Here is a 26,030-nt window from a genome sequence, read left to right on the forward strand (position 1 = left end):
TTCGAGTGCTTGCTATGCAAACATGAAGATCTGCGCTGGATACCCACACTAAAGCACCAGGCATGGATGCTCGTGCCTTCACCCCGAGCATCCAGGGGCGCACTGGCCAGCCATCCTAGCTGAAATGCTGAACTTCAAATTTATTGAAGGACTCTGTTTTAGAGGAATAAAGGAGGGGGTAATTTAATAAGACACACATCCTCTTCTGTCATCCACATGGGCCAATAAAATACATAGTTTCTCTCAAAAAAGAAATTGAGACTCTACATTAAAAGTTACTGTATCTATATCCAGGGAGTTGGTGGCCAGGGATATAATTTGGTGGTAACACTTGCCTATCATGCATGAACCCCCACCCCACTGTGTTCACTTACCCTGCATCAGGCAAAACAAAATAAAGCACACTAAAATCTTTGTGAAATTATACTTTGTGAAAAACACAATGGAATTCACGAATGTTTAAGTTGATGAACCTTCATGAATATTCCTATACAACCAGCATTCTGGTTAGCAAAGAAAACATTCCCTTCATTCCAGAAGCCCCATTCATGACTCATTTATCCAAGAGATGGAAACTACAGAGTATCATCCTGGCTTTGCACATTAGGGAATGCAATTTTGCAGTATACAGTATTTGTTTAGTCCGTGATTCTCTTGACTCCTTCCTTTGGTTTAACATCAGATTTGTGAAATAGATCTGTATTCTAATGTATTTGCCATTTGTTGTCATGCTATATAACATTGTGTTTAGATATTACATAACGTTTATCTGTTCTCTTGATGCGGAGAAGGGACAGCCATTTTGGTAGTTTTCATTTCTGCAGTATTTGACTCTTTTGAAAGCTCCTTCTTGAAATACTCTTCCCTTATTCAGAAGTACCTTACCATCACTGTTTAGATATCCCAAAGGACATTAAATCCAAAATAACAGAATTGATTTCAACATAATAAAAATTGAATTCATGTGCTACTTGGCCTTATCTAACCCTCTTCTGATGTTCCCTAGTTTCATACATGGTACCACTATCCATCCAATTCTGTTTGTAACAGAGAAGCTATCCTTGATGTGTGTCTAAATTCCCATCATGCTTGACTCCCATATATTCTTCAGTTGTCTCTCTTTCTGCTGTTTTTCCTAGTGTACACTACTAACTGATTATTGAGCCTGTAATTTTTTATTTTTGTAGAAGCCTCCAAACTAATTTTTTTGTGTCATTCTTGCTTCCTTTCAGTTAGTTCTTCACACAACATTAGAATAATATTTTTTTAAAAAAGATAAAACTCTATCCAATCTATCTCCCTGTTGAATCCTTACAAGTAAGGGCCAAATTTCTTAACTTGTTGACTGCGGTTTTCATCCTCTCATTTTTGCTTTAGGTCATTGTACTATTTCTCTACTCTCTGTTCTCTACTCTCTGTCATCTCCATTTTGGGGGTGCTATTTCTTCAAATGCCCCATCATTCATGAGCCTTTCATTCTTCAGCATAATATTTCCTGTGTAATTTGTATTAATTCTTCCAACTCAGCTATTTCGTTGAAATTATTGTTTCATTGTTTTTAATACAGTTGTGATTTTATATTTAATATTTGATTTTTTCCTATTTTGAAATAATCTGTGACATTTTTGTCCTTTTTAGAGTACATCCCTCACATGTGCTGTAAATAAAACCCAGGGTTTTGTGCATGTTAAACAACTGTACAGCTGAACTATATAGCTCCAGCCTTAACAAAAAATGTTTTTATAATGGTATCACTGTGGTACTCAGACTGCCTTTTAGATAGTAGGGACATAATATATGCCTTTAATAAATAAATGCCCACAAACCTTGACTTCCCATTTTTTAAAACTAGTTAATATATATTTCAAATAAGTTAATACTTGCAGAAATGTGCTTCAGAATGTAACAGATCATGAAAATGGAGAAAATTTCCACAATTAATCTACTAAGGTAGAATCTTTCTAGTGCAGATTATGCATGTCTGAATTTTACTTTAATCTCAGAATGATGCAAACAGATGCTGGAAGTATTTGACTTCAGTTCCAGCCCTTCCAGTCTCTTGATCTGACTCCCTTATAGTTTTTTTTTTTATTTCCTTGATAGTTGCAGCTCTCACCACTCTCTCCTGTTTTCATGTCTCCCATTCGTGCCCACTCTGTTTATCAGTTTTTGTGAAATATGAAATGTTTTTGTTAAATGTATTAATAACGTTAATCACCTGTTTCAAATCATTAGTCTTTTTCAACTGCCTACAATATAAGCACCTAAACTCCTATGGAGCTCTGAAGTTCAGAGGTATATAAGTAGAACATTGTAAGGTTGCATCTTTGTTTGAGATCCATCTCCAACTTGTCTACCAAAACGTCTCTTTGGTTCTTTGGTTCAGTTACACCAGCCCATTGCTGTGTGTCCTTTCTTCAGTGAGGAATTTTTAAATCTAATCCAAAATTCCTGAAAATTTCAAACTACAAAATGCCACAGTAGCAGTGAATGGATCTAATCCAGCGGAGCCCTCCCATGCTGTCCACTCGGCAATGCTGCTTCAAGCTTAATAGATGTTTTGAGTTATTTGGTACTCGGGGTTCTGAGGAGATGAAACTCAATAAAAGTAAGGATCCATAAAGCTGGGAGCTGGTAAAAATAGCATCAGGTTTTAGAAGAACATGATATGTCATAATATAGAAGATATTAAGGGACCCTACTGTACCAAGGTGGTATTTGTTGATAGAGAAAGCTAGACCTTCAAGCAAGTCTAGAAGAAACTCCAAATTGCCTGTCACTTGTGCACAATTGTGCCCACCACTTTTTCCCATAAGCATACAATTAACTGTGTCCCTGGAAACCAAATTCTTAAGAGTATCCCCTGAGGATATCCCATTTGAGTAGAAATTAGCTCATTGTTGTTTGCTACTGCGTTTTTACATGCCATGGAATCTTTTTTTTTTAAAATATTTATTTACTTATTATGTATACAATATTCTTTCTGCCTGTATGCCTGAAGGCCAGAAGAGGGCACCAGATCTCATTTCAGATGGTTGTGAGCCACCATGTGGTTGCTGGGAATTGAACTCAGGACCTTTGGAAGAGCAGGCAACGCTCTTAACCACTGAGCCATCTCTCCAGCCCATGGAATCTTTCTTAAGCCCCAAGTAGCTAACTTTTGTGAGCTTCTTGAATTCATAAAGCTAAAAGATATTTTATCCAGCATGTCCCATGACTGACCATGTGGTTATTGCTTTGTATTGTTTACAATAATGCATGGTAAGTGTCCCTCAAATAAATTGAGTAAAATCTTAAGGTAAGGAAATTGGAAAAAGTCCAGTTTGGATAATGTCAATTTAGCTGAGGAAGAGTTCATATGGTACCGGTAATTTAGGAGATCTTTGGATTATGTGATGGTAATCATTGTGTTTGAGCATCTTGAATGACAGGGGTATATGGTACTTTGAATCCTGAAGATTCATGGAGCCCTTCTGTAATTCATGACCAAGCCTTCTAAATTCTCTGGACTTTTGTTTCATTAGTAGACAAATGAATTGTATTAGAGAATATGCATATCCTAGGCACAGTGGAGCACACCTTTAATCCCAGCCCTTTGGAGACAGAGGTACACAGATGTCTTTGAGTTCCAGACCAGCCTGGTCTATATAGTGAGTTACAGGCCAGATAAAGCTATTTAGGGAAACCCTACCCAAATCAATGAAATTATTATTATTATCTAAAGAAAATGCTTATAACCACAACTTTAAGAGAGTTAAAGTACCTTCAGACTTGCTAGTTTGTAAATCTGTGTTTATCTGTCATACAGGGTATATTAACTTTAGTATTAAATGAGATAATGAATATAAATTGCTTAACTATTAAATCAGAAAATTTCTTTCATATGGGTGAAGGGGTATAGACTATGGAATCAGAACCACTTGAATGAAAATTAGATTTCAGGTCTACTATGAACAAACGCTTTCAGAACTTATGTTTTCTTGCCTTGAAGATGGAAGTAGTAATACCTCATAGAGCTCTTCTATTGATGAACAGTAGGAGAATGAATTTTAAAGGTACAGTAAAGAGTAGATTTCTAATAAATGTTAAATCCAAAGTGTCCTCTAATTCTAAAATTAAATGATTCTCTACAATATTAATGTATAATTTTTTAGTAAGTGAAGTAGAATAGCTAAAATTAAAACATATTTCAATTAGTAAAATATTCTAGAATGTCAACTGCAATATCTTTTAAAAAATAAAGCTTACATTACTGCTCAAATCATCTTTTATTTTACTTATAAATTTTAGTCCATTTTCTAAAGAAGATATATATCATTGTTACTACGTGTTGCTAAAAATAATATATAAAATTATCCATTCCTGCCCTGAAAAAGTTGTTCAGTGTTTTGTTAGATTCACTATTTTCATTTTTTCTTTAACTGTGGCATTTTCCAGTAAATTTATTCAACTCAAATTTACAATTTTTTTCCTTAAGTGTCAGCTTAGGACTATTTCTTTTGACTCAAGGCCATGTGAAAACTTAGAAAATAGTCAGTGTTGTCCAATTATATAAGTAAGTATTGAAAGGGAGTAGAAGTAATCTTCCCTCAGTAGGTAATTTTTTTTTGCTATTTTAAAATTTAAATTTTCTTTTGAGAATTTTATAGAACTTATAATTAGTGCTCCCAAATGATATCTGTCTGTTAAGAATTAACTTTATAAACACTTTTTATTTTATATTTAGTTTGCAACATTCAGCTACACAAATACTTCAGGAGCTAGACATAATGGAACATACCTGTAATCTTAGAATTAGGAGGCAGAGGAAGGAGTATTGTCATAAATCTAAGGCCATCCTGGTCGACATAGTAAATTCCTGGCCAGCCAGGGCTATATAGTGAGACTCAATCTAACATGCGCACACACATATACACACACAAATTCAGGATTGAGTGCCTAATAGAAGTAATACCTGATTTAGGAATAAAGTTCTATTTTTTATCAAATATCAAAATGCTCTTTAAAATACAATTAGCTGTAAGAATTTTGCTCTCTGTTCGTTTGCTCACTATAAAGGCCTATTGTATACATGTGTGTATACAGATAATCAGAAAAGCAACAGGTAAGCAGGTGCACATAAGTATGTAAAGAAATGACCTTCTGGTTCCTCAGATTAAAAGTAAATGTAAAATAGTGCCAGGAATACTGTTCTTGAGTTTATTGTCTGAGACATCTAGAGGATAATCGTAGAAGGTTGGACGTCAAGGGAGGAGATAGTTTTATTAGTCATAGGCAGAATACTATTTAGGGCCCTACACTAAAAATATAGACAGTGCTTCAGTTTACTAAGAAGTGTTAAGGATCAAATGCACATAATATTTTAGTGGTTTCAGAATATACAAAAGTTTACAGAACTACCAGGGGGTAAAAAGCAAGTTTAACACGTTTCATACCTTCTTATATATGACTGTACCAGATACAGCATAGGCCACTACATCTTTATACCTCTAGTCAACACTTGGGTAAGACTGTAGCACTTCTGGAAGGCATTTTCCAATTGTATTACATTTTTAATTGTGCTAGAGTATTGTTTGATGTGGGAGTGTCATATATCAATCTCTTGATTTCATTGGCTAAGCAATAAAGAAACTGCTAGGCCCATTGGATAGGCCTACCCTTAGGTGGGTGGAGTAAACAGAACAGAATGCCGGGAGGAAGAGGAAGTGAGGGCAGACTCCACAGCTCTCCTCTCCGGAGCAGACGCCTTCAGAGAGACGCCATGCTACCTGCTCCAGGGAAGACGCACGCTATGAAGCTCCAACCCAGGATGGACTTAGGCTAGAATCTTCCCGGTAAGCGCACCTAGGGGCGCTACACAGATGATTAGAAATGGGCCAGAGCAGTGTTTAAAAGAATACAGTGTCCGTGTAATTATTTGGGGCATAAGCTAGCCGAGCCAGGCGGCTGGGGATTTGGGGACGAAGCCCCACCGCCGCTCTTATTATTACAATTGTTTATGCCCAATACATGATTATATAGTTTCTATACCAATTCAAAGTTTTTTCAATTTTTAAAAATATTTCTTACATAAGTGGGTTTATGTAATTTTCACTCTCCTCCCAACTCCTCCTGTGTTCTTCATACTTCCCTCTTAATCATGCCTTTTCTTTTATTGTCACATATACAAATATTACATTATCACATATACTATTAATTATATTACATATAATTCTAGTATTGTATGTATATATGGCTATATACACCCTGCTGAGTCCATTTAGTGTCATTCATATGTATATGCATTTAGAACCCATCAGTTGTGATTGGGTCACCTATCAGGGAACCCATCTCTGAGAAGACCGATTTCCCCATTTAATGCTTACAAGTCTTCATCTAGGGATAGGGTCTGTTGATATGTCAGCTGGTGCTGTCATTGTGCAAGTCTTGTTTAGATGATCGAATTTTTGAGATACGATGAGTATAGTTTTCCTGTCATATATAGAAGATACTGCTTCGCAGTAGACATCTTAATCTTCTGGTTCATACATTTCCCACCATCACCAGCAATGTTTCCTGAGGCTTAAGTGTAGAGGCTGTTTTATAGATGTATCCAGTTGGCATTGGGCACCATACTGTCATTTGTTCTCTGAATTTCAACCAGTTCTGGATCTCTGTAATGATTTCTGTCTGCTGCAGAAAGAAACTTCCTTAATGAGGGATAAAAGTTAGACTCATCTGTGGTAGTTATAAAGAATTTAGAACACAGTTAGAAATTATACTGGTCAGTAGTAGTAGTATGATTTATTTTAGGGTATATGACTCACCAGCTTTGAGTACTTACTAAATTTATAGTACTTCTTTTATATAGTGTGTGTTAAGTCCAAGTAGATGACTGTTGGTTACCACCAAGATAAAAGTGCCGCTATGCACCCTTATGGGCATCTTGTCATTCTGGCCGTTGTTGTTGTTCTTGATAGCTGGGTTCAGACCATTGATTGTTTTTTTCTCCCCTTGAGTTTGCATAGCACCCTTGATCATTGTGAGAACCAGACCTCAGGTAGGAGGCTTCCAGATCACTTGCAATTCAGTTGCTTCAAGACCTGTGCCTGAAGTGTGTGGATTCTTCAGCATACGGTCTTATCTTCAAGTTCAAGAGGCATCAAAGGGCAGTGACAAGGCTCTTCCACTCCTCTGGCCAGTGACTCGAAGCCAAGTTTCCCATGCCCAACTCTTGGGTTTTCTTAGATGGTCTATGACTCTTGGGGAAAGCTTTATTGCTTCCTGTAAGTTGTATGTATTTTTTATCAGGTATATTATTTACCCTTATAAACTTGTGAGTCATGCCTACCAAAATCTAGTTGAAATAGTGTTTGAATTATGCTGATTTTCAGGATACCCATAAAATAACTGTCTTATTGTAAAAAGATATTAAATAGTAATATTAAATATAAAACTACTAGTACACCTTTATTGAAATGTTTAAGCCACATTTATTTTGAACTTGAGTAGTTTATATTGATTTAGTTTATTGACTTGCCATCTCCTGTTAAATACTTTTCACTTAGACTTAGTTATTTGAACTTCAATAATAGATTTTAGTACTTATCTCACGTAGAATACTTTCTAGGCTTTGAATTGTATAACTAGGTAAACTTTGTATTTCTTGTAAAATTAGAAGTCTTTTTTATCTTGGCAAGGAAAGTGGACAGACTTACTATATTAGTAGGTTGTACAAAGCAACCTGTTTGACCTGTGATACTAGAAATGCTGTCCTTAAGGGCTGTAGAATATGGTGTCTGAGTATAGATACATCCAACCCTGTGGCTCTTTCAGACTAACATTTATGCACACACGCACGCACACCCATGCTAAAGTTTAAATCTTTGAGTCTTGTGCATGCCAAGCAAACACTCTACCAGTGAGGTATATGGTCTTAGAAACCAGAAATGTTAGAGATTTACAAACAAGGGTTAGGGGTAAGCAGAAGGAAAAAAACATACTTGGCTGAAATGGGCTATGAATGAATAATTAGCAAGGTAGAAGTTAGTTTTTCTCATTTCTAACTAGTACTGTTTTTGTTAGTGTTTCTAACTTAGTGTAGTTAATCTAGACTGTTTTTCTTAGACGTAAAAGCCAGGAGTAGAGACCTAGCAGAACTCTGTCCATATGTCTAGTCAGAGTTATTAGCATAAATGCCTGAGTTTTGCCAAGGAATTAGATACTGCTGAAAAAATATCGGGAGCTCCTATATTTGCTATCCAAAGATTTCCACAGTGTTTGAGGGGTAAATGACATCTTCTGTTGACGAGATGTGTGCCAGCCAGCCGGCTGGTACTCTCCATGCATGTAAAGCAGGGGAAGTTGTATTTTTGACTGTATGAAAGGCTGTGTTCTTAGGGTGAGCTGAAGTGGCCACAAATTAATACAGTAGCTTTCTAACATTAGGAGGCTCTTAGATTAATACAATCTCTTCATCAAAAAATTGAAGAACCATTATTTCAATTCCCTGTGAATATATTGACTGTAGAATAAGGCAAAGGGCCCATTTTTCTAAGATCCTTGACTCATAATTAAGATTTCCTATGTTGATTTTATTAAGATTTTATTCATACGTAACTATAAATGCTAGAAAACAAAATTTTTCTTTTAAAAATATCAAACACTTCTGTGTATTTTCATATATATAATGGTATTAAAAATTTGTCAAACTGTTAACAATGCTAAAATTTTGCATTAATCTTGCCATATCACGATTGCCATAAAGTAGGCATGATATTTTTTTCTTTTTGCAGACTATTTTTTTTACTGAATTTCCAGTTCAGTGTTATTATTTTCTCTCTTTGGCTTTTCATGCATATTTAGTTTTTAGAATCTGTTACAAAGCCAGATTCCATTAATTCTGGATGGCATCCTCCAGCCTTCGTGGGGGGGGGGGTGTTGGTGGGTGATGAATATTGAATTCCTTTCACCTTTGAGCATGTAATAAACAAACAATGGACCTTGAGCATTTGTGAATAATATTGTACACATTGTGGCAAATATAAATCTGCTCACAGTTATTTTGCTAGTGCATATTAGCATTGGTTATGATGTAAACAAATATTTCAGAATTTTGGATCATCATTTAAATAGCACATAATGAAGTATCTTGAGCATAGCCTTTATTTTCTGTTTTTTTTTTAGTTCAAATTGAAGAAAAATGGAATAAAAGACTATTTTATTTGTTTTTTAAATCCCTATCAGCAGAAAGTAATTAGCTGAAGATCCACAATTAGCCTCTCAGCAGTCCACATTAACCGTCTCCTCTATCCCAGGTCTTTTCAGACCTCGGGTAATTCTGTGAATATTTTGTGTTTGAAACAGAGGATTATAATAACTAGCTTTAAATATATTTTAAAATATGAGTATTTTCTTTTAGGTTAATGTCTACTCTCCAATAATAACTTTCTATTTTGCAAGTTTAGAGGCATAAAAGAATGCTTGTTGCCTCTCTAGATCATATAAAACTATGCCTTTCCCTTGATAAGCTTAGATATAGCTGCTTTGCTTTGACTAGATATTCCATTATCGATTCTAAGTGTCTTACTACAAAAGAATTAACAAAATTAACCACACATTCAAGTAAAGATGATGAAAATTTAAAAGAGCCACTCATTACCATTGCAGCATAGTAAAATGTTATTGCTGACTGCTCTGTGGTGTGTGTGTGTGTGTGTGTGTGTGTGTGTGTGTGCGTGCTTGTACGCCTGTGCGCATGCGTGGGCACGTTTGCATATGGGTGTGCGTGTAGAAACCAGAGGTTGAAATCTGAATGTTGTTCTTGATCAAGTGATCACTTTTCCCATTTTTTTTGAGACAAGGTCTCTCACTGAACTTGGAGCTCACTATTTCAGCTAGCTTGGCTAGTGAGCCCCTGGGATCCGCTTGTCTTCCCTCCCAGCACTTCACTTATATGTGTGGGCCAACAAGTCTATATTTTATGTGGGTGCTAGGGATCTGGGGTTTTCAGGATTGCACGGCAGGCATTTTACCCACTGAGCCAGCCCCTTTTGTTTACCTTTTTGCTTTAGTTTTCTTTAGAAGGAAATGTTTTCAGTTGTGTAGCATTCTTGCATAATTCAAATCCTTCATAAAGCTAACCCTGGGAACCTATTCTGCGACTCTCTGGATGTTTTTATGCAACCTGCTTTTACAGGTTTAAATTACATTTTGGGACACTGTTTTTGTGGTTGAATTAGAAACTTTTTTTTTTTTTTACATTAAACCTGTGATAAGTAATTGTCACAGTTAGCGCCCTGGTACAATGCTAATTTGAAGTGACATGTCCACACTGGCCCTCAGTAACATGAAGAAGCCTAACAGGTGTGAGGGGTGTGGCTTCCCATGGGTTCTGCTGAACTTCTAACCAGAGAAAAATAGCAGAAAAAGTGAAATGAACCTTGAATAAAGCTGTCAGCAGTAATTATCTCAACGACACTTTGTGCAGAGATAAAATAAGCACTGCAGCCTTAGAACCTGAGCACACTGCGGCCGAGATGGAGTGCGCTCACCCACTTAACAGAGATCGCTAATACCTTTCAGGAGACATTTTTCCTAGAACATAATTAAGAATTGCAGTATCATTATGAAGTATAAATTATTAGGTACTTACACATTTTAAATTTTAGTACATGTTTTATTTTTATTGTTTGCAGTAAGTTTTAGTGACAGAACTTTTTGTTTTCTCGTACTTTCTATTTAGTCACCCATTATGGTATGAAATCTCTGGGAAAGGATACTTTCACAATCAGAAAAATATTTTCAAGTTTGCTTTTCAGTTAGAGAAATGTTCCATGTGCTGGAGTGGTCCTTATGAAACAGGAAATGTATGTGATAAATTGAATAACCTGAGGTCATTATGCAAGTGCTGTTGCATTTGAATTGATTATGAACCAGATAAACTGAATAAATCTTGAATAAATAATTCAAATGATAAATAATGTTTTCTTTGTCTGAGAAGTATGTAGAAGTCAAAATGAAATTTTCCTTTAAGAATTTTCTGCCTATAGACACTATTTTTTAAAAATAATATTTTCTACAGAAATTGTTCCTGTCCTCAGCCATATCACTTTGAATGTCTCCCATCTGTTCTGATGCTGGAAGTTCAGCAGGATTGGTACTTGGATGAGAGACCTTCCTTCCTTCCAATGCCTTAAGATACAATTCTGTATTTCCAGTAATCAAATGAGACCTAGAGATCTAACTTTTTTTTCCTTCATAATTTAGCTTTATCATTTTCCACAGGTAGCTAGGATGGTTCACATTGCATGTGAAAACGACATCTTTCAGGAAAGGCTAGTAATCAACTTATATTATGAGTCCACTCTGGTATTTACTAGCTTTGTGGTCTTGGGAGTTCTGAGTTGCCATTTCCTGTGGAATGGTAATGTGTCCAATCAGGCTGTGTCCATTATTCCTAAGCAGTGAAAATGAGAACTGGTGTAGTGAAATACAAAAGAGCTAGCACTATATAAACTTTGTTAAAATTCTTACCCCAGTAAACCATTAAGCAGAATCTATTCAGCTTTGGCTTTATTTAGTTGAGTTCTTAGCACAGTGTGGTCACCTATTTAGTTAAGCAAATGAATAATAATATTTTCATCTACTTAAAATATGCTTAATATCTAGTATAGGTAGGTTAGAAGATAGATAGGCATATAGATGTTCTGGCAGACAAATTTGTTGAACCATTTTAAACCTCACAGCAGTGTTATGACTTAGAGATAGATTAAGAAAGTAGAAGGCTTTTTCAGTGTCACATAGTTGTTAGCAGACACAAGACTTCAGATTCTGGCCTATAGCTTTGAAGCGCACGTTCATAATCACTCTGCTCTAACTCCTCTCAAGGGAGCATATGACTTCTGCTTTCCAAAGACATTGCCTTATATTGACACATATTTCCCATGACTTCCTTGTCACAGTTAAACATGATTTGGAGGACATGGAGGAGAATTTATGGTTCATTATTTGGTTTGACACACTCTTCCCCTTCTCAAACAGCCTGTCCTGCATTCCATCTCAATCACCAAAGCAGTGCGGCTGTCTTTCCTAAGGGTACCTCTTCTCCAGTGTCAGAATTCTCATATAAGTCTGTTGCCTCAGAAGATCTAGAGACTTGATTTTCCCCTCTGTTCTAGCTCCTCGGCCCACCCACGTAAAACCTCGGCCTCTGACATTGCCCATGCCTCCATCTTTTCAGCTCCCACCTATGCTACTTGTCCTCTCCTAGGAACTAATTGAATAAAAGGCACCTATTCTTGAGAGATCTGTCCAAATGCCACAGGCTGAGGTCACACCAAATGATACCATGCACTTTAGAAGGCAGGGGTAGTTGTAGTTGTTTAAGAGTATTAGTGTGAGTTGTGAAGTCATTCACTCCTATCTTTTCAAATGCCTTGCACGTACCAATAAACTAGACAATAAGTAACATTTTGTCAGCTGTTATATAATAAGTAGACAATGAACTGGGTAATAGAATAGAGTGGGCAAAAGCCTAGGGGTAGGAAGGCACAAAGGACTCTTGGATCAGTGTGTAAACAAACCTAAATAGAGATTGGAAGGAGTAGTAGCTAGTGATGACTAAAGATGATCCAGGTTATTGTCTTGAACACCAAACCAGTGTGTTTGGGGGAGGTTGTTTAGGACGAGTGAAAAAGCTTAAAGTTTTTTTTCCACTTTCTTTTTAAGAAAACAAAACAAATGAACAAAAAAGCGAGAATTTTTCTAGATCTGTGAATGTAACCCAGATACAGTGGTATGTATTGCAGAATGTTCTTTTCATGTTAATCCACCAGTGTTTTAAACACAGAATCCGATTACAGGCAGCTTTAATTGTGGCAAAGGGGCAGGTGTGTGTATATGCTCGTACGCACATGCACATGCCTGCCTTATAGGTTGTTAAAAGTATTTCAGCTAGATGGTCTCAGTAGACTTACTTGATCTCCTAAAGTTATTGCTTTTTATCTCATAGTAATTAAATGGTATGACTATAGCAAATTCTGCTTTGTGGTGTTTAGAATTCAACCTGTAGGGCCTCACCCATGCTAGACGAGAATTCCACCACTAAGCCATATTCCTAGCCTAAGTAGGTTCTCCTTTTGCATTTCAAACTCTTTCTTTTCTTCTTCTCCATCTGTCCACCCCATACTGTCTGTACGTGCCAGCCCATGTGTGGAGGCTAGAGAACCACAGTCAGTGTCATTGAAGAACTATTGTAAAGCGGTACTCTCATCAAGTGAGTTCCAGAGATTGAACTCAGACTGTACTCTTGGGTGCAAGTGCCTTTACCTGCTGGGCCATTTTGCAAGCTTCCAGATCAACTTTTGGATAATGCATTGTAACATAAACTTAAAATGTTGCTAATAAGCAGGTACTAAATGATATTAGAGATGGGCTCTTAGAAGTACTCAGAGCCACAATATATTTAAACAAACACAGTCCATGGGGTAGCATTTATAATAATGTTATAGAACAGGAAATAAGTCTTTAAATAATTTAGACTTCTTTTGTTCACTTAGGAAAATCTATTTAATGAACATTGGTTAGCATATTTTGAATATTGTGGGCATGGAAAGATTAAGTAGTTTATTAGGGTGCTTTATGTATCTTTCAGTACACATGCTAATTAGCCTAAGTGTAGTTACATTAGCTTGTGTAAAAACACTTACATTGTCTCTTAGGGTTAGACTATTAAAGAAAGAAACAGGCCTTGTAACTGAACACATGTAAGGTGACCCTGCTGTCTCTCAAGGAGTTGAGCCAAAGACAAAATGTGTGTGTGTGTTACAAAGTTATCTGTACTACACTAGGCACTTTTTCAGGCGTCATCTTTTTATTGCTGTCAACAGAGATCATTCTCCTGTCTCAGATGAGCAAACTGAGATCTCATGAGATCAAACAGCTTTCCCAGGAAATATCATTAATATCAAAGCCAGGTTATCTATATACTATTTTGATGTGTAGTAAGAACATAAGTGTTGATTGAATGACTAAATTATAGACTGTAAACAACTATATGGTTAATGCATATTCATCAACTAGCTCTAAATGATTGAGTAATATGGAGAGTCAAGAAAAATCTGCACACATTCCAGATCTCCCCTCCCCCCTTACCAACGTTTGGATTAGAAGCCATACATTTGTGAGAGTTATTCTCTCTTCTGCCCTCCACCAGAGGGTGCTCAGAAGCAATGAAATGACAAAAGTGATTGTGACAGGCATTTGGAAACAAAGAGGCATTTTTCTTCACAGCTGGGCTATTGGCTTTTCTGGGAAAGAGTAGAGTTAGAATCCTCCCTTCAGCTCAAGTGGCTTCTGTGATTTGCAGTTCCTCATCAGTAACAACTTACCCATTTTCCTGAAGTTAATACTTTCTACAGGTAACACTGACTGTTCTCTCTAAGCAGATGTAGAGAGATGCTCCCCCTGGGTAGACTCAGACTGATCTGCTATTAGGGCTTCAGTTTTTATTGTGTAGTTTAATGCCCATGGCAAGTAGTGTGATATTCTGAAATGATTCAGAACGTCTAAAGCACTCAACTGAATTATTAAAATTGCCAAGTCCAAAATATTGTGGTTTCATATTTACTAATAAGAGTTCTTATTCTATTCTTCATGTCTCCATGGTTTAATCTGATTTTGGGAGCTTAAGCAGATTTTAAATGACAAAATTTAAAGCCTTTTTGTATTGGTCAACGTGTTTTGATAACCAAAAATAAAATTTACGTTGAACCAGTATGAAGAATCCTAAAAGTAGACAATTGTCATGTGGAAAAAAAAAAAAAACACCAGAGGAGGTAAGGGGAGGCTTTTTTTTTTTTTTTTTAACAAAATGGCATTTTAGAAAACATTTCAATATTTATTTGAATTTTGCAACTATTTAGAAAAGTTTACATTAGGCTCCAAGATAACATGTTTATTACAAGATAAGCCTCAGGTAGAGAGCTTTATCATCTGTAGCTGATACCTCTGTGTAAATGAGAGGCAGGGAATGAATGTCCTCTCATTTTGGAATCTTTTTTAGTGATGTGTAGAACAATCAGTAGGCTTCTGGGAGTGTGCATACTGATAGCTTCTCTCTGAAGAGTGTCAGCAAAGGTTATCAATGATGAGCACATGATGAAGTCTAAGGCTCCCTCGATGATAATAATAACTGGTGGATCTACAGGGAAGCCCTTGAGCAGGCATTCGTTTTCTTCCAACTCTGATTCCTCATTTGTTATCAGCATATGAGATTATGTTCTCAGCAAACACCTTAAGACTTGTTACTGTTGCTCTTTATTTCATTAAGTCTTACCAACTTGCTGGATCAATTGAGGACTATAACACAGCATAGCCTGGTGACAAATAGTTTTTAAAGCTATTTTCACAGGGTTTCTTAGATAATTGATCTTGATCTTTTTAATATTCCAGTGGTTCCAGAATATTATTAGTTTTTTTAACAGTGCACTTTCTTGTGAGGTGACTAAACTGCTATTTAACCCTGATACAAGAATGTGGCAGTGGGCTAGCCCAGACAAGTCGATGTGCACTTGGTTTTCTTAATAAGCTTGCGTCAACCTGCTGCAAATTAAAGCTCTGTGATTTCTACCACACAAGTGATTTAAAAGGGAGAAAAAAAAGCCCTTGGTTTTTTGAATAAAAAACAAACTTTTTGATGTATACTCTGTTTGGCAGTAAATGAAATTTCAAATTCATGACTAAGTTTGACTTTATAACTGCTTCATTGATTTTTCTAGCCGAACTATGCATTTACCAGTCTCTCTCTCTGTCTCTCTCTCTCTCTCTCTCTCTCTCTCTCTCTCTCTCTCTCTCTCTCACACACACACACACACACACACACACACACACACACACACACACACAACCCTTGAGAAGATAAGGTTTCTCTGTGTAGCCCTGACCATTCTGGAACTGGCTGTGTATACCAGTCTGGCCCCAAACACAGAGATCTGCCTGCCTCTGCCTCCTGAGTGCTGTGATTAGAGGTATGTGTCAGCACCATCAGACTATACTCGAAATTTTAGAGTGACAAGTTAGTCATCTTCAGGGCTTCTTGTATTTAAATAGCTTATTTTAGAACAGGGATGTAGTAGAAAGTTTCCTAGTCATTGGAGGCCAATCCACTTCTACTTGGATAAATTGCTCTGTCTCTTGAAACTTGGCTTGTGATCTATGCAACCATAATCCTAAATTTGCAGAGTTTTGTATGTTAAATGAAGAAGTACTTGCTATAAGTGAAGGTTAATAGGTGTGGTTATTTTAATGAAGCCAAAGAAAATTGTTATTGTCTATTAGACCACAAACAAGCTATATATACATAGATAGATAGATAGATAGATAGATAGATAGATAGATAGATAGATATAGATATAGATATAGTAAGGCACTACAGTTGGGTATAACATAAACTGTCCTGTGCTAATTTTATCTTCCCCTGTGTAGTTTACCTGCATGGCTCTGAGCAAGACTCTTCATTTATATAAGCTTAGTATTCACATCTTTAAAATGTTAATTATGCTGTGTAAAGTAACACACACCATCTGTAATCCCAACACTTGAGAGACTGAGTTACGAGAACCTCAATTTGGAGCCAGCCTGGGCTGCACGGTGAAACCCAGTCTTAAAACCCAAAAAGTAATAATTTAATTCCTTAATCTACCCAGGCTGATTCTTTGCCACAATGTAAGACAAAGAGCCTCTGGTCCAATCCCTGGTAAAGTCCAGCTCCCCTGTTAGTTCTTATGATTGAAGCTCCACTCTGAATCTCTCTTGGTGTTTGGTCTTCTGAATTCCCAACAAAATGGGACATTAAGGTCTGCTTAACAACATATTAGCGCTTCTGTAGCTTGAAGTTCTAAATGCCTGCTGACAACCAAACAGGTTCAGAATAGCAACAATTGTAGTCTGTATTCCAGTTCTTATAATGGTTACTGTTGTGGCTGTGAGCAAATAATTGACAAAAGCACCGTACGGAGGGTGTACGTTGACTCATAGCAGACAGAATGCTCATCATGACAAAGAAGTAAGAAAGGTGGCCACACTCTTCAGGAAGCAAAGACATGAGTGCTGATCAGCTTTAGTGCGTTCTTTTCTTCTTCCTCCTGGAACCACAGCCACTAGACTTGTGCAACCCACATTCACAGTGGCTCCTCCCACCTGAGTACCAACTCAGAAACAGCCTTATATACATGCATAGAAGTTTATCTCCCAGATTCCTCCAGGTCCTATAAAGTTGACAGTCAGTACAAGTTGACCATCATGCTACATTTTTAGAAAATATATTTACTGTTTATAAAATTCTAGATATATATTATCTTAATTAAATACTCAACTTTAAAAAATTAATCTGGGCCAAGTGGTGGTAGCTGACACCTTTAATCCTAGCACTTGGGAGGCAGAGGTAAACAAATGACAGATCTTTGAGTTCAAGATGAGCCTGGTCTACAGAGTGAGTTTCAGGACAACCAGGACTGCACAGAGAAACCCTGTCTCAAGAAAAATAAAATAAAAAGTTAATCTCAGTGCTAAATGCTCATTGATACAACTAAGGTTCTTGAGAGTGTTTGATCAGTATCTTTAAAAGAGAACAAAAAGTTGTTAATTGTTGAACTATGTACTATGTGAAAATACCATTTTATAAATAAAATTACAGTTATTTGAAAGTACTGAAAGGTCACAAAAGCACTTTTAGGTCAAATTTTGGAATCTTCTTTATGTTCTTCTCACATAATTATGAAAGCATACAGTGTTTCCTTCATAAACATACTGATAGAAAATATTAACACAGTAGAAAGGACACTACCATTCCTGAGAACAAGGCTAATATAGAAACAGAAACACTAACTTGTTTACCTAGAAGTTTGAAGATGGGATAGCATTCAAGATGTGTTCTGGTTGGTTACTACTTAGAATTCTTATTTGGGTCTATGTTAAGACAAAAAGTGGAACAGAAAGATAGGGAAACTGTCTCTTAGCAAGGGAAGGAGGACTTTTAAAGTTGCTGGCAAAGTGAATGCTGAGTAAGTAGCTGTGATTATCGAAGAGATTCTCATAGTAAAAAGGAACTTTGTGCTCGTCCCTGGGACAATCCATCTTAGGGAATTACAGATTCATTGCAAGAAGAAAACCTGAACTTAGAATGCCACTCAAGGGTTCCCTGCTTAAAAACAACCTCCAAGGGAATTGTCTTCCCAGGGTCTGTACACAGTTGATGCAGCTGTCTCCTAGGTTCTCAGGCTCTATAGCAAGCTTGCAACAGAATGTATCCTACTGAGGCCAGATAATGTGGGGCAGGACCAAAGTCCCTACAAGGGAGTCACATCAGTCCACTGTGTGAAACTGAAAGTAATCTCAGTTACATTGATCTCCATTTACATTGGAGACCCCAGTGAAGCAGGGGTTTTGTTGTTGTTGTTGTTTGTTTTTTACTCTTTGTGGGCCCCACCCAACTCTCCAATAAATACACGGAGACTTATTCTTGCTTAAGAATATATGGTCCTAGCGTGGCTTGTTTCTAGCCTGCTTTTCTAGCTTGAATTATCCCTTTTCTCTTATGTTTTGCTTATGGGCTTTTTACCTTTCTTAATTCTGTATATCTTTCTTTTCTTCTTACTCTGTGGCTGGCTGAGTGACTGCTTTCTGGTGTCCTCTTCTCCTCCATTTCCAGCTCCTCGCTTTTCTTTTTCCAGGATTTCTATTCCTATTTATTCTCTCTGCCTCCATTCTCACCTGTCCTCTCTCTCCTGCCTAACTATTGAATGTGCAGCTCTTTATTAGACCAATCAGCTGTTTTAGATAGGCCAAATAACACAGCTTTACAGAGTTAAACAAATGCAACATAAAAGAATGCATTGCAGCATTCTTTGTAATAGCCAGAAACTGGAAACAACCTGGATGCCCCTCAACTGAAGAATGGATAAAGAAAATGTGGTATATTTGCACAATGGAGTACTACTCAGTGTTCAAAACAAGCAAACAAAAATGACATCTTGAAATTTGCAGGCAAATGGATGGAACTAGAAAAAAACATCCTGAGTGAGGTAACCCAGGCAGAGAAAGACAAACATAGTATGTACTCACTCTTAAGTGGATATCAGACATAAAGCAAAGGATAACCAACACACAGTTTACAATCCCAGAGAAGATAGGCAACAAGGAGAACCCTAAGAAAGACATACATGAACCCCCTTGGAAGGGGAAGTAGACAAGATTTCTTTAGTAAAGTGGCAGCTTTTGGGGGGGGGGGGACAAGTGGTAGTGGAGTAGGGAGGGGATAAGGGGAGAGAAGAGGAGAACATGAGGGATTGGAAGGTCAAGTTGGATAAAGGTCAGAAAGAGAGAACAAGGAAAGAGATACCTTGAAAGAGGGAGCCATTATGGGGTTAGCGAGAAACCAAGCACTAGGGAAATTCCCAGGAATCCACAAGAATGACCCCAGCTAATAATTTAAGCAATAGTGGAGACATTACCTAAAAATACCCTTCCCCTGTAATCAAAGTGAACCTTCATCTAGTAACTAATGGAAGCAGATGAAGAGATCTACAGCTAAGCACTGGGCCAAACTCCTGGAATCCACTTATCGATATTATGAGCAAAGGGCAAGACCATGATGGGGAAACCCATAGAAACAGCTGACCCGAGCTAGTGGAAGCTGTGGAACCTGCTTAAGACTTAACTAGGCCCACTGAATGTCTGTGTCGGTTGTGTGGTTTGAACAGTTTGTGGGGCCACCAACAGTGGAACCAGTATTTCTCTCTAGTGCTTGGAGCCAATTATGGAGGGATACCTTGCTCAGCCTAGATACAGAAGAGAGGGCCTTGGTCCTGCCTCAAGTGATGTGACAGACTTTGTTGACTCCCCATGGAAGGCCTCACCCTCTCTGAGGAGTGGATGGGGGTGGGTTGAGAAGATAGGAGAGTGGGAGGAGTGGAGGGAGAGGGAGCTGGGATTGGTTTGTAAAATGCGATTGTTTTAAAAATATAATAAAAACCATAAAATATAGAAGAATGCAGTGCATCTTTGTATCATTAAACAAACATTCCACAGCATAAATGAATGTAACACATCTTAAATTAATATTCCACAGCACTCCAGAATGTTGGAGATGCCAGGACTGTGGTTTATCTGCGAAGGAAAAGCTGTAGCCAGAGCAGAGCCATCTCAAGAAAGAGGCTTATGTATTGCACACTGCAGGAATGGAGGGTGGGCTTACCAAAACTGTTTGGATGATGCTATCATCATCCTATCATCAGCCCCAGATGATGGACATGGAGCTGTTGGATTTGTTGGTTCCCCTGCTAGGTTTCAGTCCTGCTGTGATCTAACTATTCATTTCTGTGTCTCTCATGTCTGCTTTTTTTCCCTTCTAGAATGAGAATGTTTATTTATATCATTATATATTGGAAATGTGTAACTTAGTTTTGATTTTATTGTAGCTCACAAAATTTTACCTTGAGTTGCAGAAGAGGCTTTCTATTTTGGAGTGTAGGGAGTATTAAGAGTATGCAAACTTCTAGAGATGGACCAAATACATTTGCATTGTGAGAGGCAATGAACTGATGGGGACATGGGTTTCAAGGTTATGACTTAGAAGTGCTAATGTCCCTTTTTGTTGAGAATTTAGAAGACCAAATGCCAAGAGAATTTCAGAGTAGAGCTTCAATCATAAGAACTAACAGGGGAGCTGGAGTATTCACTGTAGTGAGTTCTAGAAATGAATTTGAAGTCAGACACACTGACTTTAAAAGTCTATTTCTGAATGATCAGTGTATAGTGAATCTGTGTGTGAAGCACCACACCAGTTTATATATAAAATTAATAGATGTTAACCCAAATAAGTCCATACTCAGACATCTTCTGCCCCTTTGGCAATCGACTGAAACTTTGTATCCTTATGTTTTCCTCGAATTACTAAACAGAAAATTCAGTTGGTGGTTTCTTTTTAAAATTCAAACATCAAATGATGCTATCCTTGTGTTCCAGTTGTTGTTTGTGGACTGGTATAAGCTTGCCTAATACATTCCTTTTTGCTTAAAATTGTGGTCTTATTTTCAAGCTATGACTACTGTTAAGAGAGTCCTTTAGATTATTTTTAAGCAGTATTTGGAACAACTTAAATGAATAAATATTTTGTTGATAGAACATATTTATTTGTAGTCTAAAAAATCTACATAGTAAAAATGATGATAATATGTAATATCAGCTTATAGATGTTTCCTTGGTCCACTGTTACATTTCATGAAATAATTTTATTCAAACTTTATATACATTTTCCTATGTAAACACCCATTTTTACTAGTAATATTTGCTAGCATAGCCTCTTTACAGTAGTTGGTGGTTCAGTACCTTTTGACTCAACGTATCATAATGCTCCCATTATATTTATTTTCCCAAGCCACAAGTATTCATTTTCAAAATAATGTATCATTTGTTGGACATCTACTGTGGACTTGGCATTTCCTTTCACCTGTTAGTTCAACCTTCTTTCTTTGGGAGAAAATGCTGTGCAATATATTATTAGGACAATTGGCTTCCTTCATTTATTAGTTTCATTTGTTCTAAAAATGTATTACTGTCTTTCCAAAATATTTTAAGGTATCTTTACAAGCTTGTTTACAAATACTTTCTGTCTAGAGATTGTGAAGCTAGATATCTGTGAGCAGGCATAAAATTGGCATTGCTGTCTTTTTCTTCTTGGCCATTCTTCACGTGTGGTCTCTAAGCTCTTGAAACGTGAATGACTGGGGTTACTGCAGGATATTATAGAGCGAAGTAGAATGTTAGAACAGACAGCCTGTAGTAGGACAGACAGTCTTTGTAAGTACTCAATTAAAGCAGCTTCTTATCTTCTGATGGACACTTCAGGGGAAGCCTGTATTTATGTCTGAAATAGTTCTGATATTTTTACAATTTTACAAATTCCACAATTTGTAAAATTGTATTACTGTTAATATGTTATTGGCATATATATATATATATAATTATTAGAATTATTTATTTTAACCACAGATATGTGTTATTCATCTATAGGAATTCTCTAACAATTTTCTTAGTGATTAAGTTGGAAGTACTAAACAGAATGACTTTCTGCTTGTACAGTTCTTACAGTTAAAGCTTATAAGGACTTTGTCCTTTCTGCCTATGAGTTACAAATATGATCTCTGTCTCGTTTATTATATAGTTATGTCTCATGATTATTTTAAGTATAATTTCAGGCTCATTCTGATGGTATTCACTCATAAGATATGAAGGCTATTAAGTATTTTTTTTCTTCCTGGGGATTACCATTTTGCAAATTATTTTATGTTGTAAAATATTATTTTAACTTTGAAAATGTGCTGCATTTGTTTAATTACCTAAAGATGTGTTGCTGTTTAACCTTGCCTGCCAAAGACACCTTATTGGTCTAATAAAAAACTAAATGGCCAGTGGCTAGGCAGTAGAGGGATAGACAGGGCTGCCAGGCAGAGAGAATAAGTGGGAGGAGAAATCTAGGGAAAAGAGAGGGAGATGCCTGGGGCCAGAAGCCAGGCAGCTGACAGCCAGATAGACAAACGGGGAGGAAACAGGAAAGATATACTGAATGGAAGAAAGGTGAAAAGCCTCAAGGCAAAGCATAGATAAAAAGAAACCGATTAAAGAAGGCTAAGATAAAGCTGAGCATTCAGAAGTAGTAACATGTTTCTATGTCATCATTTGCCTTCTGGTTGGTGGCTCAAAAGAGCCTACTGCAATCATTCCTAAGTAATATGTTTAAGAATGAAAGTTCATCTTGACTAAAGAATATAAATAACAGTATTATCTTTGGAGAAACTGAATACCATGATATCTTTAAAAACCAACACTACTGTGTCTTTACAGTAAGGTTTTGTTTTTGTTTTTGTTTTTTGAGTGTCTTCTGGGTTTTAGACTGTATTCTGAGTTTTACTTAGATACTTCACTCCCTGTAATAAATTGATCTGTGCTTATTAATGAGAAGGCAGAAATGAAGTACTCCTACTAATGACTAACCTCTCTAAGAACTAGTAAATAATCTTTCAGTAGTTCTATGTGTAATATTTTTGTCTAGGAAAACAATCAGTATGTCATGGTCTTTCTGAATTACTAGATTCTAAATAACAATTGTTTTGACCATTTGTCAAACATGGACAAAATAAGAATTAAACTAAGTACCAGAAGGCCCTTGAAGTGCAAAAGGTCCTGTCCATATGTCTAAGAGGAAATGAGACACACACAAATATATATATATATATATATATATATATATATATATATATATATATGCACTAAAAGATAGGTACAAAATACCGTGGATGCAAAGGATGTGAAAACACAGCGAAAGCTGTTTTTCCTATTTACCCCATCTTTAACACTGCTTTAAAGACTTACAATTCTCAGATTCCAATGTAGTGGGTTATGCTGTGTAATGGGAGTTCATTTAGCATAATTAGCCAGTGAGCTATAGGCATGAAATTATACTCCTTCCAACTTTCCCACCTCTAGAAGATTCCATTCTTGTTGTTTTGTTCATCTCTCTTCTCACCTGGTATACATGTTCCCTTAAGACAGACACTATATTTTATATCTAATCAAAAAATGAATCTCTCATTTATTTAGGTAGCATTTATTAAGCAATGTGGGAACGAATTATGATATAACAGAATCTTTGAGTTAAGTTGATTTTGGTTTTTGTTGTTTAAGTCTCTCTATTCCAAGACTAGCCTCAAGTTCTTTGTATGACCAAGGGTTATTATATTCTAATGACCCTCTGGTTTTAACTTTCCAGGTCTGCGTGACAGGTGCACACTGAGTTTGTGTGGAGCTAGAGATAGCAACCCCTGGTCTTTTTCATACTAGGCAAATACTCTACCAACCATGCTGTATTCCTAAACCCTTTGGGTTGATCTTTTACTGGGGAACCTATTTAAGTCATTTCACCTGTGATATGGAAAACACAAGCTTCCCTCAAACACACAGACATACACCTGCCTTTGCCTCCCAAGTACTGATATTAAAAGTGTGTGTCATCACGCCCAGCTAAACACGTGACTTTTTTCAGCACATTTCTGTGTCAGCACACATCACATGTGATTGAGCATACTTAGGTGTTTATGTGAAGCTGGTATTTTTCATTCCAGTATTTGATTTAAAATTATTAGGCTTAAAACATATATGAATTCTTTTTGCCTCACCCACTATTGTCTGCTGCCTATGAATTTATTAATTTGTAGGTATTTGTATTTCTTCACTTTATGTCACATTAATTCACACCTCCCAAAGTTACCAAAGGATATGTCCAGTGTGCCAAGAATCCCATATTTTATTTCTGTTAATAAGAGAAAGTTTGACTTATGTAATTACATTAAATACAAAAAATGTGTGCCTTTTGCTTTGCCTGGGATACCCACACATTTTTTTGGTTATTTAACAGTTTTGTTGATTTGAGTAATGGAAATCAAGCATGCTGAGCATGTGCCCTTCCACTAAGCTCCACCTCCAACCTTAAGCATTGTTTTGTTTTTAAGAATAATTTATTTTTATTTTATGTGTATGTGTGTTTTTCCTGCAAGTAAGTATACCATGTACATACATAGCACACAAAAGCCTAAAGAAGATATTGCCCCTCCACCCCCCACCTCCCGCAGAACTTGAGTTACAATGTGTGCCACCATGTTTTACTTCTACATAGTTAGAAAGACGTGAGATTTAAGTAGTCTGTAGACACAGGAATTCACTGAGATAACATGAGAATAAAATACCATTACATAATAAATCGTATTTAGCATGCACTATAATGCTATAAAAATGTTACTGATAATCACCACAAACTATTGGCATTCAAAATTGCTTTGTTAAGTATATTTGAAGTTACCCTTTTCCATTGTATTTTCTTCATACTAAATCTGAAACAGATTTAAATTTTTAAGTGTATTTTCTTTGAATCCATTTCCTTAAAAGTTAATTGATACTTATGATGAAACTCAAACTTCAGTCATTTTTTTTATGTTTGGCCAATTTCAATTTTAACCTCAATTTATTTTATTTACTATCAAATATACTATAAGTTTTAATAGGCAAAAATATGTTACTTAATTGTTTTTGCTAAGCAGGATAGATTCTTTGGATAGTGTTCTTGATTACAAGGGTAATAAGGATTGTAAACAGAATGTAAACCATGCAAGTTCTTCATGTGCATTTTAGCTTCATAAGCCCTTATAATCTTTACAATTGTGTGTCAGTATTGATGTATAAATAGCATTGTAACTGTGTAGTAAGATAAAGACATCATTGCCATTGGCAGATACTCTTCCTCATGTACCCTGGAAACTAGGAAACTGGGATTTTATTCTGTGAGTGAATGCGGTAGGAATACAATAGGAATTGGTATTCAAACCAACTGTATAATTTGGTTTTATGTACAATTTCTGGTTTCTCCTATCTGTTCTGTTTTCTAATGAGACTTAGTCCTGACCACCACAGTGCTCCCCACCCCCTTTTAAGACAGGGTCTATGCAGTTCCATCTATTCTGGATCTCACAGAGATCCACCCACCTCTGCCTCCCAACTGCTGGGATCAAAGGTGTGCGCCACCATGCCTGGTTTATCATAATATCTTGGGTGTGGAAAAGTTTCAGAGTTTCAAAGCCTTGGTAATGTAATGCCCAGGCTAATAGAGTAAGCTTTCTTTCTAACCTAGCTCCAGAAATTATAGGAATAATAGAAATAGAAAATTCATTTATGAAAGATAACTGCGCTTTGTTTAAAATGATACATTCTACTTCCTGCAGATGTGTCTTGCGGAATCAGGGCTTTCTTATCCCTGCCATCGACTTACTGTGGGAAGAAGAACTTCACCTGTGCAGACTCGTGAGCAATCAGAAGAGGTAAGCCTGTTTGCCGGCTTTTCACTGAACTGAAGGCTCATATCCTCCACTCACCTGCCCACTTCCTATTCTTTTTATTCTCTCCCTTAGCTGTGCATTGGTAAAGTTAATGTACCGTGAATGATG

The 26,030-nt window shown here is 36.6% G+C and overlaps 1 protein-coding gene across 2 annotated transcripts in view; it reads left to right on the forward strand.

The window, feature by feature from the left end:
- Faf1 (Fas associated factor 1) overlaps positions 1-26,030 on the forward strand; it is a 294,143-nt gene that overhangs the window by 149,813 nt on the left and 118,300 nt on the right. For both annotated transcript variants that reach the window (XM_075945095.1, XM_075945094.1), the window contains exon 9: positions 25,809-25,904. In XM_075945095.1, the coding sequence (XP_075801210.1) occupies positions 25,809-25,904 (96 nt within the window). The remainder of the gene's footprint in view (positions 1-25,808; positions 25,905-26,030) is intronic.

The sequence above is a fragment of the Microtus pennsylvanicus genome, chromosome 13 (assembly GCF_037038515.1).
Source record: "Microtus pennsylvanicus isolate mMicPen1 chromosome 13, mMicPen1.hap1, whole genome shotgun sequence".
NCBI lineage: Eukaryota > Metazoa > Chordata > Mammalia > Rodentia > Cricetidae > Microtus > Microtus pennsylvanicus.